Source organism: Mercenaria mercenaria, unplaced genomic scaffold (assembly GCF_021730395.1).
Source record: "Mercenaria mercenaria strain notata unplaced genomic scaffold, MADL_Memer_1 contig_1047, whole genome shotgun sequence".
In the NCBI taxonomy this organism is placed as follows: domain Eukaryota; kingdom Metazoa; phylum Mollusca; class Bivalvia; order Venerida; family Veneridae; genus Mercenaria; species Mercenaria mercenaria.
This window is the reverse complement of record NW_026459018.1, coordinates 1-23942: the sequence shown is the minus strand read 5'-3', so window position 1 is coordinate 23942 and position 23942 is coordinate 1. Positions and strand designations below refer to the sequence as shown.

Genomic DNA, 23942 nt, shown 5'->3' with positions numbered 1-23942 from the left:
TGCATGTTTTGCATGAGATACTATGTACATAGACACCTACGCCTACAATACAGTTTTAGCGGAGTTGTCTCAATTTTTCTACATATTATACCCAGGATCATTTTTTCAGCTCAAGTATATCTTTTTCAGAAAATGACATCTAAAAGATTTTTTTCAGACTGCGTACTTTGATGCAGTTGGCTACACATATATCTAAAATAGATAGTGCCTACTTTGAGTTTGTATTTTTAGTTACAAAGCCTACTATATCCCTTTTTTGATGTGCCTTCACGTCGTTTTTAAGTGTTTGTGCATTTTTGGAAAGGTTTTTCAATCTTAAAAAAGACAAAACAACTGACCATAGAACTTATGCTTACAAACACATATTGTTTATTAACGGGAAAAGTCAGTAAATTTATACCTCCCGTCGAATATGTTGTTTTATGAACGAGAGGAATTTATTTTAAAAGCTATTTTATTTCCAGATATTTTCAATTTTAAACAATTAAAACAGATAATAACAGCTCTAACTGATGTAAAATAAAAGCATATGTGCCTATAGATAATTGAAAGAGGCAGGTATATTGTGTATCGGATGTTTACCGGGTCACAAGGTTTACATCAGATAAAAGCTCGGTTGCTAATTGACACTTAGAGCTAGACAATCATTTCTGACTTATGCTACAAAGAAATTAATTATTATTAATTAAATATAAAATGAGACAAAAATTGAAATATATGCTAATAACAACATCATCAACAACATAAACAAATGCGCACGTCCATATTAGAATGACTGTCCATCCTATGTCAACATTAGTTTAAACGAAATCTACTCTTAAAATATGTTGCCTTTTTAAAGAATCGAATAATCTGAGCGGCATTTTTTTTCAGCAGCGTTACTTGTATACCAAGATGTTCCTCATCTCACCATTTGAGTAACTGCACAGCATATCAGACAGATGATCTATGCAACTATTAAAAGACGTTAAAGCAGAAACTTCGGAAAATAGAAATACTTAGTATGAAGCAATCTCCAATACAAAGTTTTCTTTCTCCACTTATGCTTCGGAAGTAATTATCTCTGACAACGTCTAAGCCAGATTTTATTCACGAATCTTGAACAAAATCTTAGGACCTTAAAGACGCATCTAGGAAATAATACATAACTATAACTATATCCAAGGGACAAAAACCTACACTCAGAAAATGAAATGATGTTATCCATGTCAAGTATTTCTTGATATGTTTCTGAAGATGCCATATAGTATGGTACACTGGAGTACTTAAATGAAGATGTTGTTGAAATGATGCCTTGATGAGTTAATGGATGAAACAGTAACACAGGATACTTTAATGACGATGTGAGATATGTATTCCAAACAGTGTGACATAACACCGTCTATGTACATAAAACGATTTGAAAATGACTTTTAAATGGCCATCGGGATTTTTAAGCATTCAGATTGAGGTATCCTGTTTATTTTCTTCAATAAACAATACCAGTTATAAAGAGTTTTGCTCATTACTGTTGTTATTCTCACCTGGTCAAAACAGAAAGTATTAATATTATGACATAACCATCCATAACATGAACAGACTCAATTAAATCGAGTCTTTAATTACATTCTATGTCACTTCGTCATATAACTTTCCAATAGTAATGGTAATGAAAACAGAAAGTACAAAGTAGTTCAACACTGACTTCCAAAGGTTAGATTATTAACGAAATTGGATTCTGGGCCTATCAGAATCTTTCAGTTTCTTAAAATACCATATGGTATGGTGGATTCGGGTGCTCCGTTCAATATCAGAGTGATGATATCATGCTTGGTTGAATTACTTGGCACACACTCAGTAACATTGCATAATGTATGACGATGTTAGAAGACATATTAAAAAGAGTGAGAGATGCAAAGCTATCAAGATACTAGTACGTATTAGCCTTTAACAAGGTTTCTTTCAAAGTTCATCAAAATGTACTGTTTTGTTTTATAAGGCGCTAAACTGAGATGTCCCCGTTCATTTTCCTATACTTTCCGAGAAAATAAAGATTTAAGTGAAAAAAGCAAGTGACTTTTGTGACATTACCTCCCATGAAACAGCTAACTCCTGTTTATAAAAACAAGAGGCAACACTCATTACAAACTACTTTGAATTATAAATATTGTTGTCTCCCCTTACTCATTACTTGGCACGATGGTTTATTAATAGAGTACAAATAGTGTTAGCTTTCCACATTAATTGCTAAAACCAAACATTTTTCTAAAAATATATACAGAGTTTTTGCTCAATATGTATTTTCATGTTTTATGGCATTTCTGCTTTTCCGCATTTGTTTATTTAGTCTCAAGTACACCTATATCTGTGTTTATTTGAGATTTTCTCACGTAATAGAAAAAAACTATAAGCCGAATTAAGCTATTAACTCTCTCATTTAAACATTCGTTTTAGTGATATTGCTTAATTGGGCATGTTTACAATCCAGGAAAATACTTAAAAATATCTCGTTTTCCTTGAAAATGATAAAAAAGGCCGTTGGACATGTCCCTCAAGGCTGGGTAAATGGACGGAGAAAATGTCCATTTTGAAAACGACCATTGGGTTTTTGGAGAGTGGCAAGCCTCATTGTGATATTGTCTTTCCATTAGCACATTCGGCTTTAAGAAAATGCATAAAATATCCGTATCTATCCAATTGAAAAAGTGTGTCAACCACTTGTATTTCTTGAAATAATATATTCATGAGATATCTTTCTGTTTTAAGTCAGTGTAGCTTAAGTGTTTTTTGTCTGTCACGACAATTAGAATTTCTTCAATATTGAATAGAATATTAGAGTTAATTTCGAAAATATTATCTTTTCACCACATTTGACTATTGTGCTAAAGCATTGACAGACCTATTTCCTTTTACGCCCAAAATATTAACATAACATATATTTTTATTTAGATATGCGACCCAGACATTTCTTAAACATGGTCCCGTCGTCCTAAAACAAGGTCCCGAACTCCGGATTGTCTTTGTTCGAAACTGCGAAGGCACCATTTCTTAATAGCATTATACAGTTTGAATTAAACAGAAGGAACAACATATTGTAATTACATGGATTTGATTTCTCATGATTCCAAAAGCGATCATTTGTCATTATTCCAATAATAACCGCTCCTCTAAAACGTTTCAAAACCAAAATGCAAATATAAGGTCGTCGCAGAACCGGCAACCAACTAAATTAAATATAATTAGTGAAAATCGAATTTTGCATTTTCCAAAATTTTAACATGCCTTTATTTTCGTCACTATTATATCATTTACAAAATTCTTTTTTTAAAGATATATTTTTATTTTTTATCTGATCTGAAACAATTTTGTATTTGTTTTCTATTTAACATTGCTCCTGAATATCCTAAAGCTTGTTTATTAATTGATGTATTTTTGTTTGAAATGTGTAACATCGACAAACTGACTTATTCGCGATTCTATTACTGAGTTGATATACTACGGATGCAAAATGCCCTACATGTTTGTGTCTCGCCCTCTAGTTATGTATACTGATTTTAAAGGAGTGAAATGATAACCGTATTTGATATAACGCGACAGTTTTGTATATCTGAAACATTTCAGTCAGCATGTTTATCCAACTTGTACATTTTGTGTCAAATTGAAATATGTTTATGTAATTGCCGACCCAGTCCCACTACATGCGGTTGATCGAGTAAAATGATTACGCCTGGGTGTAAATATTTGCGTCACTTACAAATCACCCCCACAAATTCCCATCATATAATCATTTTGCTCTAAGTGAATGATTTATAGTGAAACCGGTGGTAATATTTCGCTCATACATTTTAATAAACATTGGGTAATGAAACGGATCTCAAGATTTTCCCCGTCCCCGTTTTTGTAAATGTGTCATAAAACGCCTCTGAACATCAAACTTAATAAGATTTAGTTTTCTAATATTTCATACAATATCCCTTAAAATACTTAAATGTTTGTTTCTACTCAGCTATAATATAATCTTGGCAGCCATGAAAGCTTATAATTATGTCTTTAATGCTTTGACAAGTTCTTTGACTGATATGTAAATTACATGTACTGTTTCTACTTCCCCACTTGCTTTAATTTGCCCGTATAAGTTTTGATTTTTGACATTAGGATCCTTTACTGGTTGTATATAAAAAGATACACAACCACCTAAGCGGTTACCCTCGAGCCTAATAGATTTTTTTGGATAGATGCGTATTTCAATGAAAAGCGCGAAATGTTCTCCCGTAAACAGAAAATGACGCCACGATGTGTCAAAGGAGCAGAACACGTTAGAGTTTCGGTTTAGTAATATTATCTGTAGCGCAACACTATTTATGTATTTCATGTGCATCAAGAACAATACTTTAGAAAGCGCGTGAGTCATGTTACCTCCCCAGAAAATACCAGAATTATTTTCTTTTTTTTTTGTTTTGTGGTTTGATCGAAGAAATATTCGTTTGATTATTTTGTAATGCCAATATTTACACTGTTCCTGTATTCGCAATGATAAACCTATAATATCCCATTATGGGTTATGTGTTTACAATATCTAATGAATTCACACCATAACACCCGAAGCATTCCAGAGTGGCTAGAGGGCATGGACGGTAACTTGCACTTCCACTACCGTTCATGGACAGGTTCAATCAAAACGAGCCTGCAACATTTTCATTTATGTCGTGATGGGCGACCTGTGGTTTTCCACTTTTTTATTTCAGTTATTTCCGTTTAAAAACGAAATACAGAATATTCAGCCTGTAGAAACTTCATACACGCCCATAAATTTCGTACCCAAACGTAAGCTACTGAATATTATATCATTTTGAATTAAATTTCGCTCCGACTAAAATACAGAATATATATTTGAAATGACTGGCTTGAATTATGCAAATCAGTTTATTATAAATTCATTGTCTACATCTGTTAAAATGATATATAAAACGAAAAGAAGACAATTTTGTAACTTTTTGCCTAGCGGGGCTCAAACTGTCAATTACAATAACACACATTTCCTTGTTCATTCTTCTTGTTTATTTTTTCCTATTATCTATTTCACATACCTAATTATCCATTTCGATTAGACAGTCATCATTAATTAGGAGATAGTGGCACACCTCTCACTAGTTTCTAAGACAAATAAGCGCAGAAAAATCACAGGTCACCGCACTCATTTTAATTATATGGGGCATTTTCTTCACCAAGTGTTAAAATTTTCTGAAATTAAGTAAAATTCAAAACAAATTGGGGTACTTTATAAAACATATCCCACTTAATGTTACAGGGATTACAGGCTTTACGGGTCACAATGAATATATGAACACGGTGATATCAGTATTACATAAGCATAATTGTCACTAAAAATCTCTTCGTTTTTCACGTTGACAAAATTACTAGTTCCACTTTGTTGTTGTTTTTCAATTGGAAAATCACATCTAAATCAACCAAAAAATCAGTGGTTATTATTTTCAAATTATTTTGCTGCTTTAATGACACACAAATATGTTTTAAATGGAAAGAAAAAAAGTTGGGGTTACTGTGCATCTAAGAGATATATTTTGAACAAAATCTGGTGTATTTTGATAGTTTTATCTCTTTTTGTTTTAATTCATTCTTCCTAGATAATATTAAGTGCTATATTGAAAACTTTTATTTCGTTTGTAGCTTATCATTAATATATATCAATCAGAAAAATATCAGAACCAAACTTGATCTACATAAATAGATCATATTTGAAATTATCGACCCCTACCCTATTTTGCATTTCACATCAGATTAAGGAAGATGCAAACCAAAAGTGTGAAACGTTTTTTTGTCGCAACAAGAAGAATCTGTTTTGTTACATGGTACATTATTAGACATATTTTTATGATTTCGCACTTATCTGTGGCATATTGTTTGTAAGGAAGAAATATTCATAGAAATATTTTTCAAAATAGCCTTTATCCTTAATTGAACACACCAAAATCCACACTCACCTGTATTTCTTTGTGTTGCATTTTCTGCGGCATTCGCTGTTGGACCTGAAAAAGGTAAATTTTAATGTCAGTCATAATCCATGCACTTCAGCTAGGATAAGTGTTTAAATATTCAATTTAAGGCTAAATGTTAGTTTTGGTAAACGGAACGAAAATACTATATTGTATAGAAAAAAAACAGTTATGAAAATGGGGAGGTATTTATTTGACATGAATTTTCTTGGACACGGGACACCCGCATTACCCGCTAATTTATATGCTATTAAAAGTAAAAGCTATAATATATACTGTTTACAGGATACTAATTTTACTGATAAAGAATTTAAATTTATAAGGAGTCAATGGGGATATGAGTGCTACTTTAGCAATTTAACAGCCAATCAAGAGGAGTAGCCATCCTTTTAAATAATAACTTTGAGCATAAATTTAAAAATATCGAAAAGGATGATCAAGGGAACATAATAATTTACAAGCTAGCATACAAAATAAAGACCTTACACTATTTTGCATATATGGGCCAAATAGGGACAACCCACAATTTTATCGTAACATAAAAGATAAGCTTTTAAAACAAGAAAATGGCTGCATTCTGGTGGGCGACTTTAATTTAGTTTTAAACCCAGAAATGGATCAATAAAATTATGTTAATATGAATAATCCAAATGCTAGAGAAGTTGTACATCAAATAATTTTAGAAGCAGACTTAGTTGACTGTTGGCGTGAAGAACATATTGAAGACAAAAGATACACTTGGTTGAAAAAAAAAATCCTGTTAAACAGGCTAGACTTTACTTTTTCTTAATTTCTAGTTCGTTGTTCACAGACATAGACAATTCATCTATTATTCCAGGTTATAGGACAGATCATTCTATGATTACCTTAACCATAGAAATAGGTAAATTTCAAAAAGGCAAGTCATATTTAAAATTTAATAATTCTTTGTTAAAAGACACGGCATATGTAAATGAAATCAAACAATTGATTAAGCAAGTTAAAACTCAATATGCCTCAGAAAATCAGGATGTTAATTTACCACCCGAAAATATTGAAAATAAAGATATACGTTTAGATATAAATGACCAACTTTTTTTTCGAAACATTGTTGATGGAGATTAGGGGTAAAACTATTGCATATGCTACTTATAAAAAGAAACAGGAAGTTAATAGACAGGAAGAGCTCATTAAAGAAATAGAAAACATTGAATTACAAGATAACATAGATATCATGTTACTGGAAGTTAAAAACAATGAGTTAAGAAAAAAAAGAAACAGAAAACTAGAAGGTAAACTTATTCGACCAAGAGCTAAGTGTGTATTTGAAGGAGAAAAACCTTCCAATTATTTTTGTAACCTAGAAAAAAGAAATTTTACCTCAAAAATGATGAATAAATTATATTCTAACACAGGGGAACTATTAAACAATCAGAATGAAATAATAAATGAAACTAAAAACCATTATAAGACTTTATACTCACACAGAGAAAGCAGTGAAGTTAATTTGAACTCCATTATAGTCAATAACAATATATATAAACTATCAGAAAATGAGAAATTAAATGTGGAAGTTGAACTTACAATTCCAGAAGTGCTTGCAAGTTTAAAGAAAATGTCTAATTTCTCCTCACCAGGTAGCAGTGGCTTTACTGTAGCATTTTACAAGTTCTTTTGGATAGATATTGGATATTTTCTAGTACGTTCTGTTAATCAAGTCTTTAATGCAGGGGAATTGTCTGTTACACAAAAGGAAGGGGTGATAACTTGCATACCGAAAGGTGACAAAGACAAATTGTTTCTTAAAAATTGGCGCCCAATATCACTTTTAAATGCTTCTTACAAAATAGCTTCTGCGTCCATAGCTTCTCGTCTTAAAACAGTGTTACCCAATTTGATTAGTGAAAACCAAAGAGGTTTTCTACCAGGCCGGTTTATAGGGGATAATATTAGGCTTATTTATGACATAATGTTCTATGCGGAAAAACATCAGCTTCCGGGAATGCTTTTGCTAATAGATTTTGCCACAGCTTCCGATTCTTTGTCATGGTCATTCATGTATAAAGTTTTTAAATACTTTAACTTCGGGGAAAACTTCATCAATTGGATAAAGTTATTTTATAAAGATATTTAAATCATGTGTTACTGTTAATGGTCACCTTTCTGACTGGTTTAACATACATCGAGGTTGCCGTCAAGGAGACCCTTTGTCTCCTTATATCTTTATAATATGCGCAGAAATACTGTCTATACTTATCAAACAGAACAAGAAAATAGGTGGTATTAAAGTAAATGATACAGAATTTTTAGTTTCTCAATATGCAGATGATACAACATTGTTACTAAATGGTTCAGATAAAGCATAAAGAAATACAATGAATGCTTAAAATTTTATGCAAATATTTCTTGGCTAAATATACACATTGATAAAACAGAGGCAGTTTGGACTGGTTCTAGGAAAAATAGTAATATTACTTTATGTCCAGACTTAGGTATCAAGTGGGAAAGTAATAATTTTAAACTATTAGGTGTGACCTTTACAACCAATTTAAATGAAATTGTAGAAATAAACTATGCCTCCAAATTTGAAGAAATTAAAAACCTATTGACTCAATGGACAAAAAGAATTATTACACCAATTGGAAAATTAGTAGTGATAAAAACTCTGGCATTATCAAAGATCAATCACTTAGCTATAAGTCTACCAAATCCTAACTTAAACTCCATTAAACAAATACAAAACCTTTCTTTGCAAGTTTTTATGAAATGGTGCACCAGACAAAATTAAAAGAAATAATATAACACAAGATTATAGTAAAGGTGGTTTAAGAATGATTGATGTTGAAAAGTTTATGAATTCATTGAAAATAACATGCTTAAAAAGATATCAAAAGAAGAACACAAAATATTTTACATTGGATAAAGAGATGTGTCCAGTTATATCTTATTTTACAATATATGGTAGTGATTATATAAAATAGAGGCTAACAACAGTAGACAATCTCTTTTGGAAAGATGTGTTTAGTGGTTTTATTCTCCTTTCAAATAAAAAGGATCCTGAAAAATGGGAAGAATTTCTCTCCATGCCAATTTGGTACAACAATAGATTTAAAATAGGGGGGACCAGTTTCTGTTACAGACTTTATTTTAATGCAGGAATATTATTTGTAAATGACCTAATGAATAGGAATGGTAACTTCTACATATGAGAATTTGTTAGACATGTATGATATTCAAACCAATTTCCTTCAGTATCAGAATTTACTACATTCATTGAGAGCCGAGCTGGACAAATTGCATTTTACACACCTAAGAGCAATTAAAGATACTAACCCAATCCAACCATTATTATTAAGGCTAATAAATAGTAGCGAAAAGGGTTGTCGTAAAATATATGACACACTATTAAAAAATGAAACAACACCAACTTCCAAAAGTAAATGGATTGCAGACCTGAACTTGAATAATAATTTTGACTGGAAAAATACTTATAAACTGCCATTTAAAATAACTAAGGATTCAAAACTCAAGTGATTTAAATTCAGAATCAACCATATAATTCTGGGGACAAACTATTTATTTAAAAAAAAATGGGACTTAAACCAGATGATCTATGTTCGTTCTGTAAACAACAACCAGAAACTATAGTACATTTATTCTGGGACTGTAACACAACACAATTATTTTGGCAAAGTGTCAAAAATTGGATAAGACGAAAATATAACATTATAGAATCAGACAGGTCAAATACAAATGTCATGTTAGGAAATAGAATAACCCAAACTGCCTTAAATAAAATAATAATGACAGCTTAATATTATATTTATCAAAGCAAAATGACCCAAATATTCAGGTTTTTATAAAACAGATTACACTGTTTTTTAACATGGAAAAGTTTCAAGCAAAGCAATCAATGTCAATGAATAAATTTAATAAAATATGGGGTGGTCATGCAGTATTATTTGGAGATGACAACTAACATAAAAAGGCATAATATTAATACTATTGTTGTAATAAAAAAAATCCTATTATCATACACCATTTCCCCTTTTGTAATGTTGGTCTTTGAAACACTAAACAAAGTACCTCAATATATTATTATTTAACATACATTTCAGATAATAGTGACTTATTACTATACTTGCCAAAAAAAACAAAACAACCCTCATTTACAATTTATTTCGAACATTGGAAGGAGCCTGAATATATTAGTTTTGTTTTCTCATGATAGAAGTAAGCAAATTAGAGTATCAGTACAAGGGAGAGAAACCCTTTAAACACATTATTGAAAATGCCTATAAGTTAATTCCCTTGTTTGTTTGATGTGATCTTGTGTCTCATTTTCAATTTCCCAAATTGTTGAGTCTTGCCGTTTCGAATTTCGTGCAAGGCACACAATTATTTATCTATCCTGAAATTAAGATTAAAATTCCTAAGACTATCCTATATCTATATTCAGAGAAGTATCAGATAGAAGTATGCAAATGAATTTGTAAAATGGATATCAATGCAAGATATTCTCGTAATTATTCTTAGCTCGTTCATTTATTCACCGTTTTTGTCAAAGTCGCAAAAAAGATTTTGTTTATTCTAACCTTTCTATATTGAATATTACGATCGAAATTTCTTGCTCACAAGTATATACAGTGCTATATATATATATTGTTCTCACTTATGTACATTTACAGGTATTCATTAATTAAAAAGAAAAATGTTAAGGGACTCGTCCCATTCATAATAGGCTAGAAAGCTTGTTTGTATATTGTAAGTGTGGCTGAATAATAAAATGATATAAAATTTTTTTCTTTTTCTCGGACATAGCTTGAGAAACAAAAACCAAATCAACCACTTTAATTGACATTGAAGAAAGACTAGTTTTAAACATGCATTATCGGTCGGTTTTGAAGACTATTTTAACTGATGCGAACATGACTAGCTACGGAATTAGAAATTATGCGAATTCGACTTTTTATATTACAAATTTACCATTCTTAAAATTATCAATCTTGTGTTCAGAAAAAAGTACAACGTAAACTTGATTTTGTACTCTCTATATACATTTTAATATTTACAAGAACTTTTACACGCAATTTATTAGCGATCCTTCCTTATAACGTGGCTTGATAAGCAGTACTTTCTGATTTAGAGTTTTGTAAACTGCTTAAATTAAGTTTGGTGTGTTTATTTCTAACTCCCCCACCCCAAGTATTGTAACTTATTATTATTTTCTTATATGCCATTTACCTACTCTTCTAACAATTAAATAATTATCACATTCTTCTATATAGGCATAAACCTTTCCTTACTTTATATAAACTTCAAATAAACCTGTTGTTCGGATATGTACTCTTCTTGAAATGTCAACTGTGTTAGGGCTATATAAAAATAAAAAGAACTGTAGAAATCAAGATCGAGATAAGAAAAAGATATTTATGAAGAATGCACAGAGTCAATTTAGTTTAACATTATGCCCAAAAATTGTAAAGTAGATGAATGACCTAAATTTCCATGATAAAGTGTATTTATTTTACAGTGGAATGGTGACATTCATAATATTCTTTTCATGTGATTTCAGCCAGCAGAATCTATAAGATCCTTCAGAAGTATAGAACTACCATGAAACTAAATCGCAGACTTGTCTTTTTAAGTCTGTTCGTTTAAGGTAATGAAATATACAACACCCTCACCCAAACTGCCCCCTCCCCCTGCAGCATAGGCTTAAACGGAAATAAATTTTCATGCAATACTGGATGGAGCAAGAATTTGCAATGAAACTGTTATGGGGAATAATAATTTGTTTACTTAACACCGTCTTGTAGAACAGTCTGTCTATATATGTTCGTTTAATAGTTTGCTTGGAAGCAGTGGTCTAGCCTAGCTGTTTGCTAGTAGTAAATTATTACGTCAGAATAACTGACACGTCAGGATGACACCACCCTTTGCTTTGAAAGGGAAAATAAAACACAAATGCTGAAAGAATTTGAAAACCAACCAAATTTTTATTTATCTTTCTAAACTAAATTTTACAAAGTGATCTAAATATACATGTTAGAAAAATGCCAAAATACTGATAAAGATGACAAATCAGCTTAATGAATAAAAAGAATAAAGTTTTAAGTTCTGCCAAAAAGTAAAAAGTAATCTAAATAAATGTTATTATTAAAGTATCTAAATGTATTTTTGTCAGTCTGTACTTGTATGGCTCTGTGTCTAAAATAACAGCAATATAAATTAATTATCAATAATTACTTAAGTATTTAAAGATGAAAATCTGAAATAATTGCTGTTAAAACAATAGAATTTTAAGTTACTTATTTAAAGAAAATTACTTACTAATTTAGAGAAAAGTTACAATGAATTTAGTAAAACTCTTAGGTTAAATATATAGCCAAAAATAAATACAAAATTAATTAATTATCAATTACTAAACCCTAACAGAGTTTTTAAGATGCCGTCAGTCCAAAAATTCCTTACAGAGTGAAGAAATGTCCCTGAAATTCTACTGAGGTAAACTCTTCCTGAATGCAGTCAACCATGAAGGATGTAAAGTACATTCTGATTGGTCAGCATCTTTATGATAAGCCATTCAACATTTATCTTACAAATCAGCTATTACTTTGGCAATGCGTATGTAAACTCTTTGTCTATAATCTAAAAATAGCTCAAAGTTCTTTCATAACTGGTCTTACTAAAAATAGCTGATGAAAATACAAAATGAAAGAATGTAAAGATATTAAATGCAGTTTGTAACAATAAAGATAAACTGAAAGTTATGGTGGCTGATTTCTGCCATCTCGTTCTGGCGTGTTGGTTCGTTTGCAGAGCGCCAACACCCCAACACGCCAGGACGACAATTATACGCGCCAAGACGACAAAATCCATATTTGTCGTTTTGGCGCGTTCATTTGTCGTCTTGGCGTGTTGGCGCGTTGGTGTTTGCAGGGCGCCAAGACGCCAACACGCCAGGACGACAATTATACGCGCCAAGACGACAAAATCCATATTTGTCGTTTTGGCGCGTTCATTTGTCGTCTTGGCGTGTTGGCGTCTTGGCGCCCCCGCCCCCGCCAACGCGCCAACACGCCAGGACGACAATTGAACGCGCCAAAACGACAAATATGGATTTTGTCGTCTTGGCGCGTTCATTTGTCGTCTTGGCGTGTTGGCGTCTTGGCGCCCCCGCCAACGCGCCAACACGCCAAGACGACAAATGAACGCGCTAAAACGACAAATATGGATTTTGTCGTCTTGGCGCATATTATTGTCGTCCTGGCGTGTTGGCGTCTTGGCGCCCTGCAAACGCCAACGCGCCAACACGCCAACACGCCAACACGACAAATGAACGCGCCAAAACGACAAATATGGATTTTGTCGTCTTGGCGCGTATAATTGTCGTCCTGGCGTGTTGGCGTCTTGGCGCCCTGCAAACGCGCTAAGACGCCAGAACGCCAGGACGACAACTTCCCAATTTAGCGTGTTGGCGCCCCCGCCAGAACGACAAATGCCTTGTTTGTCGTCTTGGCGCGTATAATTGTCGTCCTGGCGTCCTGGCGTTCTGGCGCCCTGCAAACGCGCAAACACGCCAGAACGAGATGGCAGAAATCAGCCACCATAGAAAGTACTGATGACTATGAAATATATAAACTATAATAAAGTATCAAATGAATATACTGAACTGTGTTAGAGTGATTAATTATCTACATAGATAAATCAGCAGTCTTTAATAGAATAGCTGAATGCCCTTAATAGACTAGCTAAATGTCTATGCTTTCAAATCTTAAAATACCCTACTATTTGTAAATACAAACATTTATGATGAAATATTAGACTGTTAGATGATATTATGCAATACTGAAACTATGTATTATGTAACATTATGTTGTAAAAATCCATCTTCTTGTTTGTTCAAGTGCTCTTACATTATGAGACTATCACTATACCCTATGTCGCCCCCTCGTATGTCATACTCCTTACATGATATCAGAAATACCATTAAAGTACTGTAGTCAGTTGATGCTTCAAAACGTGTTTTATATAATAAGAAGTATCTATTTGTAGTATATCCATTATTTCAGTCATTAATTGTTCTACGTAAAGGACACAAATATTCACGTGCAAAAAATAGATACAAGATGTTAAATGACTGATAAAACTATACTTATAATTAAAACACAATAAAATAAATAACATTACTGGAGTTTGTCGTCCCTCTTTTGAAAAATGCATTTGTTTTCAATACAAATACATAAATAAATGTTATGAAATTACATATATTAGATAGGAAACATAATAAATTAGGCAACTATTTGATTTTATGTATGATATTTTTACATACAATCAGAATGCCCAACCCTAATTAATAATGTGTAGAATATTATCTTGTATGACTTTCAAAATGTTATTGACATTATTATACTGTATACATTTTATATTTAATGATTTCCTCTGATTTCGCCTTCGGAAATCATTTCCTCAAAATGCACCGTGTCTCACGACTACCGCGTAAATTTGCACTAAACATCATACTCATACAGTGCTTGATTATATAAGTATTATACCTATTAAGCTTACCTGACATAATCGACTTCTTGAAAGTTTTATAGTCCTTTAAAAGTTTTCATTGAAACCTGCTTCTTTTCTTTTTTCTATGTTTACATCTCGAGACCTGGTTTACATCGTGACAAAATATCGGTGTTTATATTTTACATTTGTATAAATATTAAGACGAAAGTCACTTTGGAAACCAAGGACTATCGATTTTTCACGGTGGCCAGCTCATCATCATTTGATAATGTTCAAACATGCGTTTAATACATAATGATAAAGCCTGGCTGGCTTATTATGCAACCGGTATGCGGGGTTCACATTCCTCTTCGTCTTAATTCGCTAATGTCTACTATGTTGATCAAAATGCCGTCATGTTTTGTTTTTTCCCGACATAAACAATCACTCAGATTTAAACAATAAGCATTTACACGCATTTTACACGAAAGTTCAGACATGTGTATTTCCTGTTTTAGTTTTAGAAACAAATTGACAACGCTTTAAAAATAGGAGTTACACGTTTCCTGACCCTATATGAAAGATTCTACTTTTACATTATTATTATTATTATTACTTCCTGGTGAGCATAGATGTCAAGGTCAGCAAACAATTTTACATTTGTAGCTAAGGTGTAAAAGAACATTGATGTAATTAATAAATTCATTGAAACGCCCATTAATACTGAAAATGAGCTCTGATGGCCGTATTAAAGGCACTGACCTCCAAATCTGGCTAAAATAATCTTTCTTTCAATTTGAAGTTTGGTCATTTTGTCAACATAAGAATATTTAGTTTTCGTTTCTAAAATATTTTAAAAATTCCAAATCAAGAAAAAAAGATGACCCCGTCGGGAATCTAACCCCGGACCGCCGCTGCAATAAAGACATTTCCCCGTAGTCGTACCCAATAGATCTATTGCGGAATTAATGAATTATGATTTCAAAATATAGATATTTATAATAGAGGCAGTTCACCTGGAGTAAAGCGTTACAAACACTTTTCGATTTTCATCATACAAACTATTAAAAACAGCAAATTCTCATAGGTTAACATATAGTTTGTCAGTAATTTAAAAGTTTTAAAGCCTTTTTAAGAAATATAGTATTTATTGCCAGATATCTAAAAAAGATTTTTTGTTGCCGAACGATCTGGAGGCTAGTCCCTTTAAGGGACGTATAGTGTAGTAGTTCATCTTCACATTTATGTATGGCTTTGTTACTCCTCTAATTTCCTCCTATAATCTAGACGAACCTGACGTGTTTCAATGTCAAACTGGTAATATTTCGTTTCTGATATATGATATATATATATTCACTAAGACCATACCAAATTAATAACTTGGTCAATGGATTTCCAACTTCATTTTATTCAGAATCAAATTTTGATGTGCAATTTGATCAACATTTTAGAATGGACAGATCATAAACTATATTTCATACGTGTCTTGTGTTGTTTTTTTTTTACAATTAAGAGATTTAGCGAAATTGGCAGTTTGTAAACAATACATACTTCCTTCTTGCTGAAGGGCTAACGGGATAAAATGTGTTATCACAACAAATGTTTGATAATAGAATCGGTGATTACACTGTTTTAAGTAATGAGATGTTAATGTTCATCTTGAGAAGAAAATGACTCGCGAAAAGTCTTCCTAACGACCTTTCCAAGATTTATCTACACAATCTAATTGTTATATCGGCTGTCAATTTTGCATACTGGTGCAATTGGTGAGACAAACACAGAGGCTGTAGCATGTTCTCCTGGTGTTTTAATGGACAATTATGATTAAATGTATTAAATTGTATTCCTGTCGCTACACAGTGGAAAAAGGCCCGCTCTAAACTTTTGAAACCAGTCTGCAAAAATTGAAGCGAACGAAAGCTGATTTTCAAAAAAAAATATATAACTAAATAACGTTAACATGTGCGTGACTTCGTTAAATCTTTAAATATTACTTCCTGGATGTTTGCTTGCATTAATTTAATTTGTTTTACTACTTTGCGATTTAAATTGTTTCCGGTTGGAATGTTATCTCTGCCTTCATGAGGATTTTGTTTGTCATTTGCAACCCACGAAAGTTGAAGTCTACATCTAGAGACTTATCCTAAGCCCTCTTTACACAAGGGAAACCTTTTTTATAGAATGAAATTGCTGAGTGAACACCGTTTGTCAAACATAATCCTGTCCATATTATAGCAGTGCAATAGAAAAGTAAGCTATCTATGTTACCTGCTATAAATGATAACACAGTCATGCATCTAACAGTGCTGAAATTGTTTTCCTTGATTTTCTCATATTTCTAGATAGTTTTCCCATACTTTGACACATATATATAGGTAGCAGAGATTATTCTCTCTCCAGCAATAGCTTGTAAAATTCTATGGGTTTTAACATTTAAAAAAAAATCGTCTGTTTGTTGACAAATTTCACAAGAAAAATGTCAGACTTTCCCCTAGGGCATTAAATGATTTTATTCTTAAATATTGTTCTTTTTAAAGTGCTGATTTATGCCGTAATTTCTATTGTTTATGCATTTGTTCATCCCTAGAGGTAAAAAGTGCATGTTTTGCATGAGATACTATGTACATAGACATCTAAGCCTACAATACAGTTTTAGCGGAGTTGTCTCAATTTTTCCAGATATTTTACCAAGGATCTTCTTTTCCAGCTCAGATATAACTTTTCAGAAAATGATATCTGAATTATTTTTTCAGACTGCGTACTTTGGTGCAGTTGGCTACACATATTTCTAAAATAGATAGTGCCTACTTTAAGTTTGTATTTTTAGTTACAGCGCCTACTATATCCCTTTTTCTGCTGTGCCTTCACGTCGTTTTTAGGTGTTTGTGCATTTTTAGAAAGTTTTTTCAATCTTAAAAAAGAAAAAAAAACTGACCATAGAACTTATGCTTACAAACAGATATTGTTTACTAATGGGAAAAAACAGTAAATTTATATCCCCGTCGAATTTGTTGTTTTATTAATGAGAGGAATTTAGTTTAAAAGCTATTTAATTTCCAGATACTTATATGAATTTTAAACAATTAAAGCAGATAATAACAGCTCTAACTGATGTAAAATAAAAACATATGTGCATATAGATAATCGAAATAGGCAGGCATATTGTGCATCGGATGTTTACCGGGTCACAAGGCTTACATCAGATAAAAGCTCGGTTGCTAATTGACATTTAGAGCTAGACAATAAGTTGTTACTTATGCTACAAAGAAATTTATTATTTTTAATTAATATATACTTAAATGAGACAAGAATGGATATAAATGCTAATAACAACATCAACAATAATATAAACAAATGCGCACGTCCATATTAGAATGACTGTCCATCCTATGTCAACATTTGTTTGAACGAAATCTACTCTGAAACTATGTTGCTTTTTTAAGAATCGAATAATTTGAGCTGCAATATTTTTTCAGCAGCGTTACTTGTATACCAAGAGGTTCCTCATCTCACCATTTAAGTAACTGTACAGCAGATCGGACAGATACTTTATGTAGCTATTTAAAGAAGTTACAGCAGAAATAGGGAAAATAGAAATACTTAGTATCTCCAATACAAAGTTTTCTTTCTCCACTTATGCTTCAGAAGTATTTATCTCTGACAACGTCTAAGCCAGATTTTATTCACAAATCTTGAACAAAATCTTAGGACCTTAAAGACGTGTCTAGGAAATCATACATAATATAAACCTGCAAGAGTTATTTAAATAAACTTTAATTTGTCAGAAAGAGCAGAGGCTTTTAAAAAGTATAAGAAAAAATAAGCTTAAATATAAAGGACGACAATGTAGCAGAACAGTCACAACACACACACACACACACACACACACGCACGCACGCACGCACGCACGCACACACACACATACACACATACAAATAAAAAAAGAAATAAAACATTCAGAAGATGAGATGATGTTACCTAGTCAAAGCAGAAAGTATTAATATTATGACCATCCATAACATGAACAGACTCAATTAAATTGAGTCTTTAATTACGATCTATGTCATTAGATTCTGGACCTATCAGAAGCTTTCAGTTTCTTAAAATGTCATATGGTCTGCTTTTCCGCATTTGTTTATTAAGTCTCAAGTACACTTTTATCTGTGTTTATTTGGGATTTGCTTTAACATAACGTCTAAGCCAGATTTTATTCACGAATCTTGAACAAATCTTAGGACCTTAAAGACGCATCTAGGAAATACATAACTACAGCTATATCCAAGGGACATAAACCTACAAGAGTTATTTAAATAAACTCTAATTTGTCAGAAAGCGAGAAAGCGCAGAGGGTTTTAAAAAGTATAAGAAAAGTTAAGCTTAAATACCAAGGACGACTAATGTAGCAGAGCAGTCACAACGCACACAAAAAACGAGTGAGAATAAAACACTCAGAAGATGAAATGATGTTATCCATGTCAAGATTTTCTTGATATGTTTCTGAAGATGCCATATAGTATGGTACACTGGAGTACTTAAATGAAGATGTTGTTGAAATGATGCCTTGATGATTCAATGGATGAAACAGTAACACAGGATACTTTTAAGACGATGTGAGATCTGTATTTCAAACAGTGTGAAATAACACCGTCTAGGTACATAAAACGATTTGATAATGACTTTTAAATGGCCATCGGGATTTTTAAGCATTCAGATTGAGGTATCCTGTTTATTTTCTTCAATAAACAATACCAGTTATAAAGAGTTTTGCTCATTTCTGTTGTTAGTCTCACCTGGTCAAAACAGAAAGTATTAATGTTATGACAATACCATCTATGACATGAACAGACCCAATTCAATCGAGTCTTTAATTACGTTCTATGTCACTTCGGCATACAACTTTCCAGTAGTAATGGTAAAGAAAACAGAAAATACAAAGTAGTTCAACACTGACTTCCGAAGGTAAAATTATTAACAAAATTGGATTCTTGGCCTATCAGAAGCTTTCAATTTCTTAAAATACCATATGGTATGGTGGATTCGGGTGCTCCGTTCATTATCAGAGTGATGATATCATGCTTGGTTGAATTACTTGGCACACACTCAGTAACATTGCATAATGTATGACGATGTTAGAAGACATATTAAAAAGAGTGAGAGATGAAAAGCTATCAAGATACTAGTACGTATTAGCCTTTAACAAGGTTTCTTTCAAAGTTCATCAAAATGTTCTGTTTTGTTTTATAAGGCGCTAAAACTGAGATGTCTCCGTTCATTTTCCTATACATTCCGAGAAAATAAAGATTTAAGTGAAAAAAGCAAGTGACTTTTGTGACATTACCTCCCATGAACAGCTAACTCTTGTTTATAAAAACAAGAGGCAACACTCATTACAAGCTACTTTGAATTATAAATATTGTTGTCTCCCCTTACTCATTACTTGGCACAATTAATAGAGTAAAAATAGTGTCAGCTTTCCACATTAATTGCTAAAACAAAACATTTCTATAAAAATATAGTTTTTGCTCAATATATTTTTTCATGTTTTATGGCATTTCTGCTTTTCCGCATTTGTTTATTTAGTCTCAAGTACACCTATATCTGTGTTTATTTGCGACTTTCTCTAACATAATAGAAGAAAACTATAAGCCGAATTAAGCTATTAAATCTCTCATTTAAACTTTCGTTTTAGCGATATTGCTTAATTGTGCATGTTTAGAATCCAGCAAAATACTTAAAAATATCTCGTTTTCCTTGAAAATGATAAAAAGGCCGTTAAACATGTCCCTCAAGGCTGGGTAAATGGACGGAGAAAATGCTCATTTTGAAAACGACCATTGGGTTTTTGGAGAGTGGCAAGCCTCATTGTGATATCGTCTTTCCATTAGCATTATGCATTAACAAAAAGCATAAAATGATCGAATCTATCCAATTGAAAAAGTGTGTCAACCACTTTCTATTTCTTGAAATAGTATATTCATGAGATATCTTTCTGTTTTAAGTCAGTGTAGCTTAAGTGTTTTTTGTCTGTCACGACAATTAGAATTTCTTCAATATTGAATAGAAAATTAGAGTTAATTTCGAAAATATTATCTTTTCACCACATTTGTCTGTTGTGCTAAAGCATTGACATACCTATTTCCTTTTACGCCCAAAATATCAACATAACATATATTTTTATTTAGATATGCGACCCAGACATTTCGTAAACATGGTCCCGTCGTCCTAAAACAAGGTCCCGAACTCCGGATTGTCCATGTTCGAAACTGTGACAGCACCATTTCTTAATAGCATTATACAGTTTGAATTGAACAGAAGGAACAACATATTGTAATTGAATGGATTTGATTTCTCATGATTCCAAAAGCGTTCATTTGTCATGATTCCAATAATAACCGCTCCTCTAACAAGTTTCACAACCAAAATGCAAATATAAGGTCGTCGCAGAACCGGCAACCAACTAGATTAAATATGTTTAGTGAAAACCGAATTTTGCATTTTCCAGAATTTTAACATGCCTTTATTTTCGTCACTATTATATAATTTACAAATTCTTTTACTAATTGAAATATTTAAAGATATATTTTTATTTTTTATCTGATCTGAAACAATTTTGTAATTTTTTTTTTATTTAACATTGCTCCTGAATATCCTAAAGCTTGTTTATTAATTGATGTATTTTTGTTTGAAATGTTCAACATCGACAAACTGATTTATTCAAGTTTCTATTGCTGACTTGATATACTACGGATGTAAAATGCCCTACATGTTTGTGTCTCGCCCTCTACTTATGTATAATAATTTTATAGGTGTGAAATGACAACCGTATTTGATATAACGCGACAGTTTTGAATATCTGAAACATTTCAGTCAGCATGTTTATCCAACTTCTACATTTTGTGTGAAATTGAAATATGTTTATGAAATTGCCGACCCAGCCCCACTACAAATCCACACCCCCCCCCCCCCCCTTACCACCACCACCAATTCCCATCATATGATCATTTTGCTCTAAGTGAATGATTTAAAGTAAAACCGGCGATAATATTTCGCCCATACATTTTAATATACATTGGGTAATGAAACGGATCTCAAGATTTTCCCCGTCACCATTTTCATCAATGTGTCATAAAACGTCTCTGAACATCAAACTTAATAAAATTTAGTTTTCTAATATTTCATACAATATCCCTTAAAATACTCAAATGTTTGTTTCTACTCAGCTATAATATAATCTTGGCAGCCATGAAATAATTATGTCTTTAATGCTTTGACAAGTTCTTTGACTGATATGTGAATTACACGTACTGTTTCTACAAAGTTTTTGTTAACTTCATCCCCACTTGCTTAAATTTGCCCGTATAAGTTTTGATTTTTGACAACGTTAGAATCCTTTACTGGTTGTATATAAAAGGCTACACAACCACCAAAGCAGTTAGCCTCGAGCCTAATAGATTTGTTTTGGATAGATGCGTATTTCAATGAAGGGCGCGAAATGTTCTCCCGTAAACAGAAAATGACGCCACGATGTGTCAAAGGTGCAGAGCAAGTTAGAGTTTCGGTTTAGTTTTATTATCTGTAGCGCAACACAATTTATGTATTTCATGTGTATCAAGAACAATACTTTAGAAACCGCGTGAGTCATTTTACCTCCTCAGAAAGTACCAGAAGTGTTTTCTTTATTTCATTTTGTGGTTAGATCGAAGAAATATTCGTTTGATTTTTTTCGTAGTTTGTAATTCCACAAATATCCCAGAATGGCCTATATGTTTATAATATCTAATGAATTCACACTATTACGCCCGAAGCATTCCAGAAATTGATAGGCCAAGATTGTTAAATGTGTCACATCGTCTTATGAAGCACGTGCATTTTGTTGGACGTTGCCTATGTAAAGAGTGCAATGGGACACAACGTTAAAAATGTTGCTATTCAAACATTCGGAGTTAGTTGACCATTTCAAAAGTCAGCAACATTGGGCCAAGCAAAAGAAAGTAAAAGAAGGAAAAACAATACTAAAAATGTCAAATGTACACGCCGCTTTTCATGGAATTGCAGTCTGTGCATCATTGAAGGTTCCATGTGCACCGCCGTATGATACATCTGCGGATGTCTCTAAATTGTATTCTGTTACTTATAACACGTGTAAATATTGGGTTTTGTTTAACCCGGGGCAAGAGGGCGTGGACGGTAGCTTGCATTTCCACTACCGTCCATGGGCAGGTTCAATCAAACCGAGCCTGCAACATTTTGATTTATGTCGTGCTGGGCGACCTGTGGATTTCCACTTCTTTATTTCAGTAATTTTCGTTTGAAAACGAAATACAGAATATTCAGCCTGTAGAAATTTCATACACGCCCATAAATTTCGTACCAAAACGTAAACTACTAAATATTATATCAGTTTGAATTAAATTTCGCTCCGACTAAAATACAAAATATATATTTGTAATGACTGGCTTGTATTATGCAAATAATTTTATTATAAATTTATAGTCTACATCTCTTAAAATGATACAACGAAAAGAAGACAATATTTGTAACTTTTAGCCTAGCGGGGCTCGAACTGTCAATCTCAATAACACACCTACGCTTATTCATTCTTCTTTTTTATTGTCTATTTCACATACTTAATTATACATTTCGATTAGACAGTCATCATTAATTAGCATATATATATAGTGGCGCACCTTTCACTGTTTTTCCAATCTCTTTACTACAAACAGATTAAAATCTCTATCAAGGATGTAGGGTCATTTTTTCTACAATTAAAAATTTGTTCATACTCTGTGAAGAACATTAGTTTCTAAGACAAATAAGGGCAGAAAAAGCACAGGTCACCCCACTCATTTCAATTATATGGGACATTTTCTTCACCAAGAGTTTAAATTTTCTGAAATTAAGTAAAATTGAAAAAATTGGGGTACTTTATAAAACATATAATATCCCAATTAATGTTATAGTGATGACAGGTTTTCGTGTCACAATGAATAAATGTACACGGTGAAATCAGTATTATATAAGCATAAATATCACTAAACTCTCTTCGTTTTTACACGTTGACATAATTACCAGTTCCACATTTTTTTCAATAGGAAAAACACATCTTAATCAACCAAAAAATCAGTAGTTATTGTGTTAAAATTATTTTGCTGCTTTAATGACACACAAAAATGTTTTAAATGGAAAGAAAAAAGTTGGGGTTACTGTGCATCTAAGAGATATTTTTAGTAAAAAAGCTGGTGTATTCTGATAGTTTTAGCTCTTTTTGTTTTAACTCATTCTTCCTAGATAATATAAAGTGCTATGTTGAAAACTTTTATTTCGTTTGTATCTTACCATTATATATATCAATCAGAAAAATATCAGAACCAAACCTGATCTACATGAATAGATATTTGAAATTATCGGCTCATACCCTATTGTGCATTTTACATCAGATTAAGGAAGGTGCAAACCAAAAGTGTGAAT

The 23942-nt window shown here is 32.2% G+C and overlaps 1 protein-coding gene across 1 annotated transcript in view; it reads right to left on the bottom strand.

Moving 5' to 3' along the window:
- Nucleotides 1-14640, bottom strand: part of LOC128551389 (uncharacterized) — a 40414-nt gene extending 25774 nt beyond the window's left edge. The window contains exons 1-2 of the mRNA XM_053532238.1: nucleotides 14544-14640; nucleotides 5982-6026 (exon numbers count right to left, since the gene is read on the bottom strand). Coding sequence (XP_053388213.1) covers nucleotides 5982-6026; nucleotides 14544-14550 — 52 coding nt within the window. The 5' untranslated portion in view covers nucleotides 14551-14640. The remainder of the gene's footprint in view (nucleotides 1-5981; nucleotides 6027-14543) is intronic.
- Between the last annotated feature and the right edge of the window lie 9302 nt (nucleotides 14641-23942).